Below are 17970 nucleotides of genomic sequence, written 5' to 3' on the forward strand. Positions count from 1 at the left end.
ACAGAGAGCTTGGCTCATTCAGCCGCCATAAACAAGCAAGCAATCCTATGTATATTTACCACATTTACATTCAATTTGTTCATACAGATGTAGGATCTTAATTTGATCACCCTGTCATTTCAGAACAGATTACTTAGCAGCTTTAAACCTCTAGAGTCCCAAAATGATTTGATGAAACATTGAATTTGGCATTACTGCGATTAGCTCAAAGAAATGCATTGAATAATAGATTCACACATGGAAAAACAGATAGCCCCCCAATCTTTTTTTAAAGGAAGTTTGTTTTGAAGTGTCCCGATTTTCGGGAGGTCTCATGATCTGACAAACACAACTGTAGTTCTGCCACCTTTCACAGCAGATCCTGAAGGCCGATATCGGCGGATGCAATGGATTGAGACGCAGCCCATCCTGAAGGCCGATATCGGCGGATGCAATGGATTGAGACACAGCCCATCCGGAAGGCCGATATCGGCGGATGCAATGGATTGAGACGCAGCCCATGCATAGAAACAGATATCTCAAGCTTAAACAGACAGATTTGTATGGGGATTTTGTATTATGCTAATTCGATTCACGAAATTGACTCAAGAGGATTAATGAACAACAGAGAGCTGTGGCTCATTCGGCCGCCATAGACAAGCAAGCAATCCTATGTGTATTTATCACACAGTGGTGGAAAAAGTACCCAATTGTCATCAAAATACTACTTGAGTAAAAGTCTAAAAGTATTTGGTTTTAAATATACTTAAGTATCAAAAGTAAATGTTATTACTAAAAGTATAAATCACTTAAAATTCCTTATTTTAAGCAAAGCAGAACATTTTATTTTTTTCAAAATTAAGGTTTAGCCAAGGGCACGCTCCAACACTCAGAGATTATTTACAAAAGATGCATTTGTGCTTAGTGAGTCCGCCAGGCCAGAGGCAGTAGGGATGACCACATGTTCTCCTGATAAGTGCTTGAATTGGACTATTTCCCTGTCCTGCTAAGCATTCAAAATGTAATGAGTACTTTTGGTTGTCAGTGAAAATATATGGAGTAAAAAGTACAATATTTTCTTTAGGAATGTACTGACTCAAATTAAGATCCTGCATCTGTAGGCCCTTTTTCTTGCGAGTAAGAGGACGCTACAAGTCATAAGATGTTCTGATCTGCGGTCTGTTGATCCTTACCTGCGGTACAAAGAGATAGAAATTGAGATTTAGTGTGTGCGTGTGCGTCAATATTGAGAGATATCGTGAGGCTACCCTCACGTATTTGAAATGAAATGATCAATTGATGTTTACTGATCATGAAAAGCATGCCGTTACTTCCTGTATAACTCTGATGATACTGCTAAATGTGGAATAATCAGAAATGTGTAGTTCTGACTATCCTCTTCAAGAGGTGATGATATTATAACCAAATAGTTAACATTTATTCAACAATCCCTTTGAAAACGGCAGGGAGTTGTCAATGGTTTTAGCAGAGCTGGGAGTCTCCTTGCCCCCAACAGCCAAATAGAATGCTCTGCACCTTATTGTGACGCTTTATTGATAACAACCTATACTCACAGGCTGGTTGCCGGTATACAATAGTACTATAGTGTACTCACAGGCTGGTTGCTTGGGAAGTTGTGCATTTGGTTGTGGGGCTCTGAGGGGTAGTATGGTGGAGGGTATCTTTCGTTCGACTTTGGGTTGGGGTTGTAGGTTGGAAGAAGACCGCTTGAGTGTTGGTAGATATTTGACACCCCGTTGGTGTATGCTGGGTTATCGTACGTCCCTAGAGAAAGAAATACAGACCAAATGTAAAAATCAAATGTAGATATCCTTACATATAATATAAAGATGTTATTCCAAGATAAAAATGTTGTCAGTTGTCAATACTACCGTTAGTACAGTCACCACAGCCACTAATACTGCAGTAACAAGTACCTCTACTACTTCCCCTAAATACCTGTCACGAAATTCGTCATGGTGTTGAAGGGAGGACCAAAATGCAGCAGGTATGTGGATACTCATTCTTTTAATGACTTACGCAAAACATCCACAGGAAAAAACAAACAATAAACGATACTCACGACCAAACAGTGTGGCAGGCTAAACAAGCAGTGCTCACAAACAATCACCCACAAACACACAGACAAACACACCCAATGAACTCTACATAGAACCACCCAACCTAGACAGAACATAGACCCACATAGAAAACACAACTCCCTCTGCCACGCCCTGACCAAAACCTATACACTTACTCCCTCTGCTGGTCAGGACGTGACAATACCATAGAAATACTTTGAGACAGCAGGAGCACACACATTTTCTTCAGGAACCACCCCCCCACACACACAAAAATATATATAAAAAATAACAGAAAAACTAAGACGAGGTACCTGGGTGAGGTGTTGTGGTGGACCTGGTGTTGGGTGTGGGCCATTCAAAGTCATCCTCAAGCCACTGGTTTACCATCTCCTGCTTAGTGTCTTTATTCCTGTTAGAGGAGAGGAGGGTAGAGGAGCCAGAGGGAAGGGTAGAGGGAGAGGAGGGGAGAGGGGAGGGTAGAGGAGACCGAGGGGAGGGTAGAGGGAGAGGAGGGGAGAGGGGAGAGGGGAGGGTAGAGGAGACCGAGGGGAGGGTAGAGGGAGAGGAGGGGAGAGGAGGGGAGAGGGGAGAGGGGAGGGGAGAGGAGACCGAGGGGAGGTGAGGGGAGAGGGAGAGGAGAGTAGAGGAGACGGAGGGGAGAGGAGACGGAGGGGAGAGGAGACGGGGAGTAGAGGACAGGAGATGCAAAATATTGAGTATTTTTACTGCACAGCAAAATTTCATAATTGAAAATACAATAACCAATCTTTCTCTAGTCTCTATCATTCTACTCCTTCAACTCATCCCCACTTACCTCTTTTCCTTTTTCTTGTTCAACACCAGGAACACTATCAGGACACCAAAGATCACCAGGACAACCCCGGCAGTTATACTGATTCCGGCGTATAACCCAGCCTTGTGGATCGGGTGGTTACAGTCAGCCAGGTACCAGATTGAGTTTGTGTTTTTACAGCTGAAATAGACAGGACATATAGCTTTATTCTACTGTGAGGAAGTGGTGACCAAATCAAACTGTAGCGACGAATGGAACTCTCCCCAACAGTGAAGAATAGATACAGTATTACATATAAATAATATTATAGGAGAGAATATATACAGTTGAAGTCGGAAGTTTACATACACTTAGGTTAGAGTCATTAAAACTCGTTTTTCAACCACTCCACAAATTTCTTGTTAACAAACTATAGTTTTGGCAAGTCAGGATATCTACTTTGTGCATGACACAAGTCATTTTTCAAACAATTGTTTACAGACAGATTATTTCACTTATAATTCACTGTATCACAATTCCAGTGGGTCAGAAGTTGACATACACTAAGTTGACTGTGCCTTTAAAAAGCTTGGAAAATTCCAGAAAATGATTTCATGGCATTAGAAGCTTCTGATAGGCTAATTGACATCATTTGAGTCAATTGGAGGTGTACCTGTGGATATATTTCAAGGCCTACCTTCAAACTCAGTGCCTCTTTGCTTGACATCATGGGAAAATCAAAAGAAATCAGCCAAGACCTCAGAAAAAAAATGGTAGACCTCCACAAGTCTGGTTCATCCTTGGGAGCAATTTCCAAATGCCTGAAGGTACCACGTTCATCTGTACAAACAATAGTACGCAAGTATAAACACCATGGGACCACGTAGCCGTCATACCGCTCAGGAAGGAGACACATTCTGTCTCCTAGAGATGAACGTACTTTGGTGCGAAAAGTGCAAATCAATCCCAGAACAACAGCAAGTTACCTTGTGAAGATGCTGGAGGAAACAGGTAAAAAAGTATCTATATCCACAGTAAAACGAGTCCTATATTGACATAACCTGAAAGGCCGCTCAGCAAGGAAGAAGGCACTGCTCCAAAACCGCCACAAAAAAAGCCAGACTACGGTTTGCAACTGCACATGGGGACAAAGATCGTACATTTTGAGAAATGTCCTCTGGTCTGATGAAACAAAACTAGAGCTGTTTGGCCATAATGACCATCGTTATGTTTGGAGGAAAAAGGAGGAGGCTTGCAAGCCGAAGAACACCATCCCAACCATGAAGCACGGGGCTGGCAGCATCATGGTATGGGGTGCTTTGCTGCAGGAGAGAGTGGTGCACTTCACAAAATAGATGGCATCGCGAGGAGGTAAAATGATGTGGATATATTGAAGCAACATCTCAAGACATCAGTCAGGAAGTTAAAAAGCTTAGTTGCAAATGGGTCTTCCAAATGAACTTCCAAAGTTGTGGCAAAATGGTTTAAGGACAACAAAGTCAAGGGATTGGAGTGGCCATCACAAAGCCCTGACCTCAATCCTATAGAAAATTTGTGGGCAGAACTGAAAAGCGTGTGAGAGCAAGAAGGCCTACAAACCGGACTCAGTTACATTGAGGGAAAAAAGTATTTGACCCCCTGCTGATTTTGTACATTTGCCCACTGACAAAGAAATGGCCAGTCTATAATTTTAATGGTAGGTTTATTTGAACAGTGAGAGACAGAGTAACAACAAAAAAATTCGGAAAAACGCATGTCAAAAATGTTATAAATTGATTTGCATTTTAATGAGGGAAATAAGTATTTGACCCCCTCTCAATCAGAAATATTTCTGGCTCCCAGGTGTCTTTTATACAGGTAATGAGCTGAGATTAGGAGCACACTCTTAAAGGGAGTGTTCCTAATCTCAGCTTGTTACCTGTATAACAGACACCTGTCCACAGAAGCAATCAATCAATCAGATTCCAAACTCTCCACCATGGCCAAGACCAAAGAGCTCTCCAAGGATGTCAGGGACAAGATTGTAGACATACACAAGGCTGGAATGGGCTACAAAACCATCGCCAAGCAGCTTGGTGAGAAGGTGACAACAGTTGGTGTAATTATTCACAAATGGAAGAAACACAAAAGAACTGTCAATCTCCCTCGGCCTGGGGCTCCATGCAAGATGTCACCTCGTGGAGTTGCATTGATCATGAGAAAGGTGAGGAATAAGCCCAGAACTACACAGGAGGATCTTGTCAGTGATCTCAAGGCAGCTGGGACCATAGTTACCAAGAAAACAATTGGTAACACACTACGCCGTGAAGGACTGAAATCCTGCAGCGCCCGCAAGGTCCCCCTGCTCAAGAAAGCACATATACATGCCCGTCTGAAGTTTGCCAATGAACATCTGAATGATTCAGAGGACAACTGGGTGAAAGTGTTGTGGTCAGATGAGACCAAAATGGAGCTCTTTGGCATCAACTCAACTCGCCGTGTTTGGAGGAGGAGGAATGCTGCCTATGACCCCAAGAACACCATACCCACCGTCAAACATGGTAGTGGAAACATGCTTTGGGGGTGTTTTTCTGCTAAGGGGACAGGAGAACTTCACCGCATCAACGGGACGATGGCCGGGCCATGTACCGTCAAATCTTGGGTGAGAACCTCCTTCCATCAGCCAGGGCATTGAAAATGGGTCGTGGATGGGTATTCCAGCATGACAATGACCCAAAACACACGGCCAAGGCAACAAAGGAGTGGCTCAAGAAGAAGCACATTAAGGTCCTGGAGTGGCCTAGCCAGTCTCCAGACCTTAATCCCATAGAAAATCTGTGGAGGGAGCTGAAGGTTCGAGTTGCCAAACGTCAGCCTCGAAACCTTAATGACTTGGAGAAGATCTGCAAAGAGGAGTGGGACAAAATCCCTCCTGAGATGTGTGCAAACCTGGTGGCCACCTACAAGAAATGTCTGACCTCTGTGATTGCCAACAAGGGTTTTGCAACCAAGTACTAAGTCATGTTTTGCAGAGGGGTCAAATACTTATTTCCCTCATTAAAATGCAAATCAATTTATAACATTTTTAACATGCGTTTTTCTGGATTTTTTGGGTTGTTATTCTGTCTCTCACTGTTCAAATAAACCTACCATTAAAATTATAGACTGATCATTTCTTTGTCAGTGGGCAAACGTACAAAATCAGCAGGGGATCAAATACTTTCTTCCCTCACTGTACACCAGCTTTGTCAGGAGGAATGGGCCAAAATTCACCCAACTTATTGTGGGAAACTTGTGGAAGGCTACCCGACACGTTCGACCCAAGTTAAACAATTTAAAGGCAATGCTACCAAATACTAATTGAGTGTATGTAAAGTGTATGTAAACTTCTGACCCAGAAATCAAAGCTGAAATAAATCATTCTCTCTACTATTATTTTGACATTTCACATTCTTAAAATAAAGTGGTGATCCTAACTGGCCTAAGACAATCCAATTTTTGTACTTTTTTTTTGTAAACTTACGACTTCAACTGTATCTCCTCTCCTTTAATATTACATTATATTTAACATACATACACTACTGGTCAAAAGTTTTAGAACACCTACACATGCCATGAGTGTGCAAAGCTGTCATCAAGGCAAAGGGTGGCTATTTGAAGAATCTCAAATATAAAATATATTTTTATTTGTTTAATACTATTTAAGTTACTACATGATTCCATATGTGTTGTTTCATAGTTTTGATCTCTTCACTATTATTCTACAATGTAGAAAATAGTAGAAATAAAGAAAAACCCTTGAAAGAGTTGGTGTTCTAAAACTGGTAGTGTACTGTGTATAATTATCTAGTATACTGAATATAACATTTAGAACTTACTTGCATGACAGTCCGGCTCTGGTTACTTCACAGATACCGCTGTTGCAGTTTTTAAAGTTATTATGTCTGGGGTCACATGCCGTCAAACAGACAATCTTCCCATCTTTATTGTAAGGCTCAAAGTATTTAGCAAAATCAAGGTTGATTGTTTTCTGACATACAGCTGAGAGAGAGGGAGAGGGAGAGAGAGAGAGGAGGGGGAAGAAAAAGAGGGAGAGGGAGAGAGAGAGGGGAGGGGGAAGAAAAAGAGGGAGAGGGGAGACAATGTTTTTACATTTTTAATTTCCTTCTTGATCTGCTCTAAACTCTTATTTTGTTAATGAGGGAATATTTTCCCTATCTGCTGCACCATCGTTCCCTTCCTCCACTTATTCCTGCTTCCTCTAGTCATCCGTCTGAATGTTCTCACCTTTCTCATCAAGTGGCGTTTCTTGTAGCATATCCACTGACTCAACAGCAAACGTAGGACATCCTGAGGTAAGAGCTGAAAAAATATGATAATGATATTGCCAAATATTTTTGTCCATGTCTTAACAATGATTGAATTGGTGTGTGTATTTTGAAGGTGTCTTTTTAGATGTGACTTTATGTATTGCTGTTACCTGAACAAATTGACATATTTTCCAAAGCAATATTAACATTTTCTACGAAGTCCTTGTACTGTTGCTCAGCTCCTGGTTCATTCAGAACCGTCAGAATGATATTGTGTTTGACCTTCAAACTAAAGAAAGGAGGTTGATTAAAAGTATTTGAGGTTATTTTGCACTTAATGCAACACTCTGTTTCTTCCCACAGTGAGGCCTAACATTTGTTTTTGGAAACTGAGGGTGTGGTCTTGGCAAACCCAAATACCACTAACCTATTTGAATTATGTGGTAACCAGGGTTGGGGTCAATTCCATTTCAGTTACAGTCAAGTCAGAAAGTAAACACAATTCCACATTTTCCTCATTGAAAAGCATTGAAGAATTTCAGTGTACATATATCTGAATAGACTGAAAATGAAATGGAATTAACCCCAACCCTGGTGGTAACCAACCATCACCAAAACCAAAGTCAAAAGGTGTTTATGTATCATAGTTAATGAATCACATTTAAATTACCGATATGATCCTGCCTTGGTGTTGAACAAGGGGTTTTCCATCTGAAAGCAGCACAGAGCAAAATATCATCACTACAACATCTGCAACTTTCAGCTTCTCTGTGAAAAATTATTAAAAGTTATGAATAAGAATGTAAGAGGTTCTCTTTGTCCTTTGCATTTACCCTTTTCTCCTCTATACCACGTCCCAAGCGTATGGGTATAGCTGACCCCTTACTGAGAGAACAAAAATAAGGGAGACCAATGAGAATAATCTCTGCAAAATCTTTGTTTACATTTTCATATAACCTCATGACAACGTGGACAGGTTTTTATACTGTCAATAGATCACCTTTATATAAGATAAGGGGTGGGATAGGATACAGGGTGAAATTGTAGTTTTGTAAATATGTACCCTGGTGTTTTTGGTATGCTAGTATAGTACCTCAAAGTTACATTTTCCACTGTGAAATTCCATATCCCTTTACTCCTGTAGTATTCCTCCATCTGAAATATAAACAGTGGTCACTGCATATTCACGAAGACTTAGGATAAAATGAATCAACCCCATGGCCTCTGTAGCAATTAAATAGAAAATCACCTGCTGTCCTGAACAGCAGTTGTTATTTTTTTATTTATCCACATTACTTTACAAATGTTTTATTTTACTTAAATGTATTTAACACTTAAGTTGACATTAGTGTTTTGTCTTACCTCTGTTGTGAAATGCTTGACCATGTCTGTGTATTCAGTTGAAGTTTTGTCAGTATATGCTTCTATGTACGGGACATTAGTTTCCATATTATTAACCACCGCTGTCCTATTGAGCGTACCTACAAGAAGACCAAGTGGCAACATTTGTGAATGTATCATAACCTATTGACAAATAAAATAGGTGAAGTACTATTTCTAATATATTATGCTTTCTAAGTTATCAAAATGAAACAAATCTAAGTCTTGTATTCATCACTTATCTATTTCATTTGCTGTGATTATTAATCAAAGGGAAAGTAGGATCTCAGGGCTGTTTTGGTTTCGCAAATTGAATTTGTTGTACAAAAAGTCTCACATACCTGGCACTATGTCAGTTTTAAAATCTCTGCAGGTCTCCCCGTGGAAGTCAGGAGGACAGATGCAAGACTGTCCTTCAGGTGTACCTCCGTTCTCACACTGAATTGGTGGCATAGTGGTGGTGGCAATAGTAGAAGGAGAAGTTGTACTTGGCACAGATGGTTTGGCTGTAGTTCCAGCATCAGTAGTACCTGGTTTGGCTGTAGTTCCAGCATCAGTGGTACCTGTTTCGGGTGCAGGTCCGCCATCAGTGGTACCTGTTTCGGCTGTAGGTCCGGCTTCAGTGGTGCCTGTTTCGGGTGTAAGTCCGGCTTCAGTGGTACCTGTTTCGGCTGTAGGTCCGGCATCAGTGGTACCTGTTTCGGCTGTAGGTCCAGCTTCAGTAGTACCTGTTTCGGGTGCAGGTCCGGCATCAGTGGTACCTGTTTCGGCGGTAGGTCCGGCATCAGTGGTGCCTGTTTCGGGTGTAAGTCCGGCATCAGTGGTGCCTGTTTCGGGTGCAGGTCCGGCATCAGTGGTACCTGTTTCGGCAGTAGGTCCGGCATCAGTGGTACCTGTTTCGGCTGTAGGTCCGGCATCAGTGGTACCTGTTTCGGCTGTAGGTCCAGCTTCAGTAGTACCTGTTTCGGGTGCAGGTCCGGCATCAGTGGTGCCTGTTTCGACTGTAGGTCCGGCATCAGTGGTACCTGTTTCGGCTGTAGGTCCGGCATCAGTGGTACCTGTTTCGGCTGTAGGTCCAGCTTCAGTAGTACCTGTTTCGGGTGCAGGTCCGGCATCAGTGGTACCTGTTTCGGCGGTAGGTCCGGCATCAGTGGTACCTGTTTCGGCTGTAGATCCGGCTTCAGTGGTACCTGTTTCGGGTGCAGGTCCGGCATCAGTGGTGCCTGTTTCGGGTGTAAGTCCAGCATCAGTGGTACCTGTTTCGGCTGTAGGTCCGGCATCAGTGGTACCTGTTTCGGCTGTAGATCCGGCTTCAGTGGTACCTGTTTCGGGTGCAGGTCCGGCATCAGTGGTACCTGTTTCGGCTGTAGGTCCGGCATCAGTGGTACCTGTTTCGGCTGTAGGTCCGGCATCAGTGGTACCTGTTTCGACTGTAGGTCCGACATCAGTGGTGCCTGTTTCGGGTGCAGGTCCGGCATCAGTGGTACCTGTTTCGGCTGTAGGTCCGGCATCAGTGGTACCTGTTTCGGCTGTAGGTCCAGCTTCAGTAGTACCTGTTTCGGGTGCAGGTCCGGCATCAGTGGTACCTGTTTCGGCGGTAGGTCCGGCATCAGTGGTGCCTGTTTCGGGTGTAAGTCCGGCATCAGTGGTACCTGTTTCGGCTGTAGGTCCGGCATCAGTGGTAACTGTTTCGGCTGTAGGTCCAGCTTCAGTAGTACCTGTTTCGGCTGTAGGTCCAGTGTCAGTGGTACCTGTTTCGGGTGCAGGTCCGGCATCAGTGGTGCCTGTTTCGGGTGCAGGTCCGGCATCAGTGGTACCTGTTTCGGCAGTAGGTCCGGCATCAGTGGTACCTGTTTCGGCTGTAGGTCCGGCATCAGTGGTACCTGTTTCGGCTGTAGGTCCAGCTTCAGTAGTACCTGTTTCGGGTGCAGGTCCGGCATCAGTGGTGCCTGTTTCGACTGTAGGTCCGGCATCAGTGGTACCTGTTTCGGCTGTAGGTCCGGCATCAGTGGTACCTGTTTCGGCTGTAGGTCCAGCTTCAGTAGTACCTGTTTCGGGTGCAGGTCCGGCATCAGTGGTACCTGTTTCGGCGGTAGGTCCGGCATCAGTGGTACCTGTTTCGGCTGTAGATCCGGCTTCAGTGGGACCTGTTTCGGGTGCAGGTCCGGCATCAGTGGTGCCTGTTTCGGGTGTAAGTCCGGCATCAGTGGTACCTGTTTCGGCTGTAGGTCCGGCATCAGTGGTACCTGTTTCGGCTGTAGATCCGGCTTCAGTGGTACCTGTTTCGGGTGCAGGTCCGGCATCAGTGGTACCTGTTTCGGCTGTAGGTCCGGCATCAGTGGTACCTGTTTCGGCTGTAGGTCCGGCATCAGTGGTACCTGTTTCGACTGTAGGTCCGACATCAGTGGTGCCTGTTTCGGGTGCAGGTCCGGCATCAGTGGTACCTGTTTCGGCTGTAGGTCCGGCATCAGTGGTACCTGTTTCGGCTGTAGGTCCAGCTTCAGTAGTACCTGTTTCGGGTGCAGGTCCGGCATCAGTGGTACCTGTTTCGGCGGTAGGTCCGGCATCAGTGGTGCCTGTTTCGGGTGTAAGTCCGGCATCAGTGGTACCTGTTTCGGCTGTAGGTCCGGCATCAGTGGTAACTGTTTCGGCTGTAGGTCCAGCTTCAGTAGTACCTGTTTCGGCTGTAGGTCCAGTGTCAGTGGTACCTGTTTCGACTGTAGGTCCGGCATCAGTGGTACCTGTTTCGGCGGTTGGTCCGGCATCAGTGGTGCCTGTTTCGGCTGTAGGTCCGGCTTCAGTCGTACCTGTTTCGGCGGTTGGTCCACCATCAGTGGTATCTGTTTCGGCTGTAGGTCCAGTGTCAGTGGTACCTGTTTCGACTGTAGGTCCGGCTTCAGTGGTACCTGTTTCGGCTGTAGGTCCAGTGTCAGTGGTACCTGTTTCGGCTGTAGGTCCGGAATCAGTGGTACCTGTTTCGGCTGTAGGTCCGGCATCAGTGGTATCTGTTTCGGCTGTAGGTCCAGTGTCAGTGGTATCTGTTTCGGCTGTAGGTCCGGAATCAGTGGTACCTGTTTCGGCTGTAGGTCCGGCTTCAGTGGTATCTGTTTCGGCTGTAGGTCCGGTGTCAGTGGTACCTGTTTCGGCTGTAGGTCCGGAATCAGTGGTATCTGTTTCGGCTGTAGGTCCGGAATCAGTGGTACCTGTTTCGGCTGTAGGTCCGGCTTCAGTGGTATCTGTTTCGGCTGTAGGTCCAGTGTCAGTGGTACCTGTTTCAGCTGTAGGTCCGGAATCAGTGGTATCTGTTTCGGCTGTAGGTCCGGAATCAGTGGTACCTGTTTCGGCTGTAGGTCCGCCATCAGTGGTACCTGTTTCGGCTGTAGGTCCACCATCAGTGGTACCTGTTTCGGCTGTATGTCCAGTGTCAGTGGTACCTGTTTCGACTGTAGGTCCGGCTTCAGTGGTACCTGTTTCGACTGTAGGTCCGGCTTCAGTGGTACCTGTTTCGGCTGTAGGTCCAGTGTCAGTGGTACCTGTTTCGGCTGTAGGTCCGGAATCAGTGGTACCTGTTTCGGCTGTAGGTCCGGCATCAGTGGTATCTGTTTCGGCTGTAGGTCCAGTGTCAGTGGTATCTGTTTCGGCTGTAGGTCCGGAATCAGTGGTACCTGTTTCGGCTGTAGGTCCGGCTTCAGTGGTATCTGTTTCGGCTGTAGGTCCAGTGTCAGTGGTACCTGTTTCGGCTGTAGGTCCGGAATCAGTGGTATCTGTTTCGGCTGTAGGTCCGGAATCAGTGGTACCTGTTTCGGCTGTAGGTCCGGCTTCAGTGGTATCTGTTTCGGCTGTAGGTCCGGAATCAGTGGTATCTGTTTCGGCTGTAGGTCCGGAATCAGTGGTACCTGTTTCGGCTGTAGGTCCGGAATCAGTGGTACCTGTTTCGGCTGTAGGTCCGGAATCAGTGGTACCTATTTCGGCTGTAGGTCCGGAATCAGTGGTACCTATTTCGACTGTAGGTCCAGCATCAGTCGTAACTGTTTCGGCTGTAAGTCCAGCATCAGTGGTACCTGGATTGACTGTAGCATTTGCAGGGATTTTTGTAGTTGAAAGTTGTTCTGTAGTTTCAGAGGTTTCTACAGATGCCTTTGGGGTACTGCTAGCAGAAACTGCAGTAACAACAGAAGTCAGAGTTAGCTTTGTTTACAATGAAAGCTATTGCTACGTAGTGTTATATTACGTATTTCTTTAGTCTCATCAAGTTACATATACTTTTTAAGTAATAATATCTAATTCACATTTTCTCTCTCTCTCTAAGCATGGACACAAACTTTCTCAGTTTTACTTGATTGGCTCTAATGCGTTAAGAAGGAAAGAAATTCTACAAATGAACTTTTAACAAGGCACACCTGTTAATTGAAATGCATTCCAGGTGACTACCTCATGAAATTGGTTGATAGAATGCCAAGAGTGTGCAAGCTGTCATCAAGGCAAATGGTGGGTACTTTGAAGAATCTACATTTTACATTTACATTTTAGACATTTAGCAGACGCTCTTATCCAGAGCGACTTACAGTAGTGAATGCATACATTTCTGTCACGTCCTGGCCAGTATAAGGTTAATTGGTATTGTAGTTTGGTCAGGACGTGGCAGAGGGTATTCGTTTTATGTGGTTCGGGGTGGTGTGTTTGTTGAAGGGGCATTTGATTTAAGTATTCCGGGGTTTTTGGGCACTGTTTGGTTTTCATGTATTCTATGGTTAGTCTAGTGTGTGTGTTTCTATGTTGAGTTAATTGGGGTTGGACTTCCAATTGAAGGCAGCTGTTTGGTGTTGCCTTTGATTGGAAGTCCTATATTAGTTGGGTGTGTTTGTCTTGTATTTTGTGGGAGATTGTTCTGTGTTTAGCCTTATGCTTTGCCAGACTGTTTGTTGTTGTTGTTGTTTTTGTTGTTGTTGTTGTTGTTCTTCGTTCGTTCGTTAGTTCTCGTGTTTTGTTATTTTTGGTATTCATTTTCAAAAAATAAATAAACGTCAAGACATACCTGCTGCGTTTTGGTCCTCCATTACCGACGACAACCGTGACTGAATCTCCCACCAACACAGGACCAAGCAGCAGAGGAAGGAGCAGAGGAAATTCGAATTGGACAAACGAGAGAGATGTACTTGGGAGGAGATCTTGGAGGGAGAAGGCTCCTACACTTGGGAGGAGATCCAAGCAGGAAAAGATCGCCTTCCATGGAAACAGGTGGTACGCGAGAGAGAGGAAAGGAGTAAGGCTGGTATGGACCGGGAACGTTTCCGAGGGACAAGACTGGCGTTGAAGCACGAGAGGCACCCCCAATAATTTTTTTGGGGGGGGGCACACGGGTAGTTTGGCTAGGCCTAGGAAGAGCCGGAGGCCAGCTACCCGTGGTTATATGGAGGAGCGTATGAGGTGGGGAGCGCCATGTTTCGCTGAGGAGCGCACTATCTCACCCATACGCACGCACAGTCCGGTGCGCGTTATTCCAGCCCCTCGCAGGTGCCGTGCTAGAGCGGGCATCCAGCCTGGTAGGAGGATGCCTGCGCAGCGCATCTGGTCGCCGGTACGCCTCCGAGGACCAGGCTACCCAACTCCCGCTCTACGCACGGCTACCATCAGGCCCCTGCACAGCCCAGTCCGCCCTGTACAAGCACCCCGCTCGTACAGGGCTACTAGTTCCATCCAGCCAAGACGGGTTGTGCAGGAGGTAAGATCAAGACCGACTGTGCGCCTCCATAGCCCTGGGTTTCCAGCTCCTGTCTCTCGTGCGGACCCGGAAGTGCGTCAGCCCAGTCCGACTCGTCCTGTTCCCGCTCCCCGCACTAGCCTGGAGGTGCGTGTTCCCAATCTGGTACACCCAGTACCAGCACCACGCACCAGGCTTCAAGTGCGTAAACCCAGCCTCGCCAGTCAACAGTCACCAGAGCTGCCCGCCAGTCAACAGTCACCAGAGCTGCCCGCCAGTCAACAGTCACCAGAGCTGCCCGCCAGTCAACAGTCACCAGAGCTGCCCGCCAGTCAACAGTCGTCAGAGCTGCCCGCCAGTCAACAGTCGTCAGAGCTGCCTGCCAGTCAACAGTCGTCGGAGCTGCCCGCCAGTCAACAGTCACCAGAGCTGCCCGCCAGTCAACAGTCGTCGGAGCTGCCCGCCAGTCAACAGTCGTCGGAGCTGCCCGCCAGTCAACAGTCACCAGAGCTGCCCGCCAGTCAACAGTCGCCGGAGTGGCCAGACTGAGCTGAACTGCCGGAGTGGCCAGACTGAGCTGAACTGCCGGAGTGGCCAGACTGCGCTGAACTGCCGGAGTGGCCAGACTGCGCTGAACTGCCGGAGTGGCCAGACTGCGCTGAACTGCCGGAGTGGCCAGACTGCCCTGAACTGCCGGAGTGGCCAGACTGCCCTGAACTGCCGAAGTGGCCAGACTGCCCCGAGCTGCCAGACTGCCCAGACTGTCCCGAGCCGCCAGACTGGCCAGACTGCCCCGAGCTGCCAGACTGGCCAGACTGCCCCGAGCGGCCAGACTGGCCAGACTGCCCCGAGCTGCCAGAGTGGCCCGACTGCCTGGAACGGCCAGAACCGGAGCCACCTCTTGATATAGGTGGGCTGGGGAGGGGGGGTGTAGCACAGTGCCGTCGTTGACGGCAGCCACCCTCCCTTCCCTCCCTTTTAGTAGAGGGGAAATTTTGTTACGTTGTTTGGGGTTGTGGTTTGTTTTTTGTTTTTTGTTTTTGTAAGGTGCTTCCGGGTTTAGCACCTTTAAGGGGGGGGTACTGTCACGTCCTGGCCAGTATAAGGTTAATTGGTATTGTAGTTTGGTCAGGACGTGGCAGAGGGTATTCGTTTTATGTGGTTCGGGGTGGTGTGTTTGTTGAAGGGGCATTTGATTTAAGTATTCCAGGGTTTTTGGGCACTGTTTGGTTTTCATGTATTCTATGGTTAGTCTAGTGTGTGTGTTTCTATGTTGAGTTAATTGGGGTTGGACTTCCAATTGAAGGCAGCTGTTTGGTGTTGCCTTTGATTGGAAGTCCTATATTAGTTGGGTGTGTTTGTCTTGTATTTTGTGGGAGATTGTTCTGTGTTTAGCCTTATGCTTTGCCAGACTGTTTGTTGTTGTTGTTCGTTCGTTAGTTCTCGTGTTTTGTTATTTTTGGTATTCATTTTGAAAATAAATAAACGTCAAGATGAGCCTGCACATACCTGCTGCGTTTTGGTCCTCCATTACCGACGACAACCGTGACAATTTCATACATTTAAATTTCATTTCATGCATTTTTTGGATTTGTTTAACAATTTTTTGTTAACTATATGATTCCATATGTGTTATTTCATATTTTTATGTCTTCACTATTATTCTATAACTTAGAAGATAGTGAAAAAAATAAAGGAAAACCCTCGAATAAGTAGGTGTGTCCAAACTTTTGACTGGTACTGTATATATTTGTATTTATTTAAGAACTGTCAGGCTTTCAATTTATTGCAGTTGAGAGTTGTAATAGTAGAATGCACACTTTTCAATTTAGAAAATGTGGTAGTACAGTTCTCCTCTTGTTATGTCATTCACTGACAGATCATAGAGAACTATTTATTATTCCCAGCTGATCAACTAGCCCATGCTAGATACCAGCTGTCTAGGTCTTGTAGTTATTACGTGCCCATTGGGGCCTCAACCTCCAGGGGGCCCACATTGATTTTGTTGACTCACTCAGGTATCATAAGACATGGCAAAATGTGTAGAATCGCAGGAAATTAGCATTAAAACTGTTAAATGTTCTCTCTGCCCAATGACAAAATGTGTTGAATTGCAAGAAATTAGCTTTAAAACTGTTAAATGTTCTCTCTGCCCAATGGCAAAATGTGTAGAATCGCAGGAAATTATTTTTAAACTGTTAAATGTTCTCTCTGCCCAATGACAAAATGTGTTGAATTGCAGGAAATTAAATGCAAAATTGTATTTGTGCCAATAAGAGGGATCTTTTCCTCCTCTTGTGTCAGTTACTATTTGTCTTTATATTAATAATTATTACCTCTGCATAGTTGAAGGGCTCATAAGCCAGCATTTCACGGTAAAGTCTACACCCGTTGTATTCGGCGCATGTGATAAATTAAATTTGATTTGAAAAGTTTGGGGTTTGTGACTACGCCGATAATGATAATATCCATCCAGACCTTTGCTACCTAGTAAGGTTGTGTGATAGGTAGTTGACTACCCCTGTTATAGACTTTCATAAACTAATATTGAACAGGTTAAATGCTTTCATAAACTAATATAAACAGGTTATAAACTTTCATAAACTAATATTTAACAGGTTATAAACTTTCATAAACAAATATTGTTCAGGTTAAAGACTTACTCTATAAACTGTAATACTGAACAGGTTATACACTAATATCTAACTCATTATACAAAAAGTATAATATATAAATGGGAATATTGAACATGCTGTAAAATCCCATAAACCCCGTGTTATTGATCAGCAGAGTGAATACACAGGCAGATAGCTGGCAAAGAGATCCAGGAGGAGCGTTATCAGTTTTCAATAACAAACATTTAGAAAATGTTTCCTGTTATTATTGATCAGGTTATAGACTTGTATAAACTGTTATGTTGAACAGATTATAAACTGTATTTTAGAAACAGTATTTAGACTTTCTTAAATTGTATTATCAAACCGGTTACAGAGTGTAATATTTAACACTTTATAACTTTAATATTGAACATGTTATAAACTGTGATAAATTGTTATATCGAACAGATGATATATGTTGAAGCAGTTATAAACACTTCTAAACTGCAGTAAATGGTTTCCTATTGTAAAGTGCCGATCAGCAGAGGAAGTGTTCTCACCAGCAGCGATAAACAGGCAGATTATTAGCCCAGAGATCCAGGAGCGGATAATGCTGGTCAGGGCCATGATGATGATCGTCTAGGTCCAGGTATCTCTCTCTGTACAATCCTTAGTCCTGATCCACTCACTGGTGGATGTAGCTCTCTGTCAGACTGGTGTACTGAACGTTACACACACCTGTACTCTACACACACCTGTACTCTACACACACCTCTGGCTCCCCCAGGTCTGAATGGCAGGGTTTAGCCTTGGGGCGTTGTGTCCAATATGAGTCTGTCTAACCCTTGGACCCATTTTTTGTGTGTGTGTGTGTGTGTGTGTGTGTGTGTGTGTGTGTGTGTGTGTGTGTGTGTGTGTGGACCTACCTGGGTCCACGTAGCTATTGTTGTAAGGGGTGTCAGTGTCGTAATGTTGCCTAATACTTACTGGATCGGATTCAAAATAGTTGGGACAAGATACTCAGCGCAATCTTGAACCATAAATGCACTAACACTCCTGCCCCTGTCATCATGGGAGCAGCGGGTGCTCTTTTGACCAGGTTGTGATAGTCAGACAGGTTAGTTAAGGATTTTTTACATTTACCTCATTTAGCAGACACTCTTATCCA

General features: G+C 45.1%; 2 protein-coding genes across 2 annotated transcripts; both read right to left on the reverse strand.

The window, feature by feature from the left end:
* Positions 1–837: 837 nt before the first annotated feature.
* On the reverse strand, positions 838–8957 carry LOC115194989 (mucin-3B). Its single transcript, XM_029754891.1, has 12 exons — positions 8846–8957; positions 8487–8605; positions 8218–8279; positions 7958–8009; positions 7795–7835; positions 7295–7413; positions 7102–7176; positions 6693–6855; positions 2878–3036; positions 2375–2472; positions 1595–1764; positions 838–1172 (listed from the first exon to the last, which is right to left on the reverse strand). Exons 1-12 carry the CDS (start codon positions 8955–8957, stop codon positions 1128–1130), a joined length of 1215 nt encoding a protein of 404 aa, XP_029610751.1. The 3' UTR covers positions 838–1127.
* Positions 8958–11070: 2113 nt separating this feature from the next.
* On the reverse strand, positions 11071–17657 carry LOC115194990 (cell wall protein IFF6). Its single transcript, XM_029754892.1, has 4 exons — positions 17363–17657; positions 11730–12664; positions 11148–11311; positions 11071–11080 (listed from the first exon to the last, which is right to left on the reverse strand). The coding sequence occupies exons 1-4, from the start codon at positions 17427–17429 to the stop codon at positions 11071–11073; spliced, it is 1176 nt and encodes a 391-aa protein (XP_029610752.1). The 5' UTR covers positions 17430–17657.
* Between the last annotated feature and the right edge of the window lie 313 nt (positions 17658–17970).

The sequence above is a fragment of the Salmo trutta genome, chromosome 5 (assembly GCF_901001165.1).
Source record: "Salmo trutta chromosome 5, fSalTru1.1, whole genome shotgun sequence".
In the NCBI taxonomy this organism is placed as follows: Eukaryota; Metazoa; Chordata; class Actinopteri; order Salmoniformes; family Salmonidae; genus Salmo; species Salmo trutta.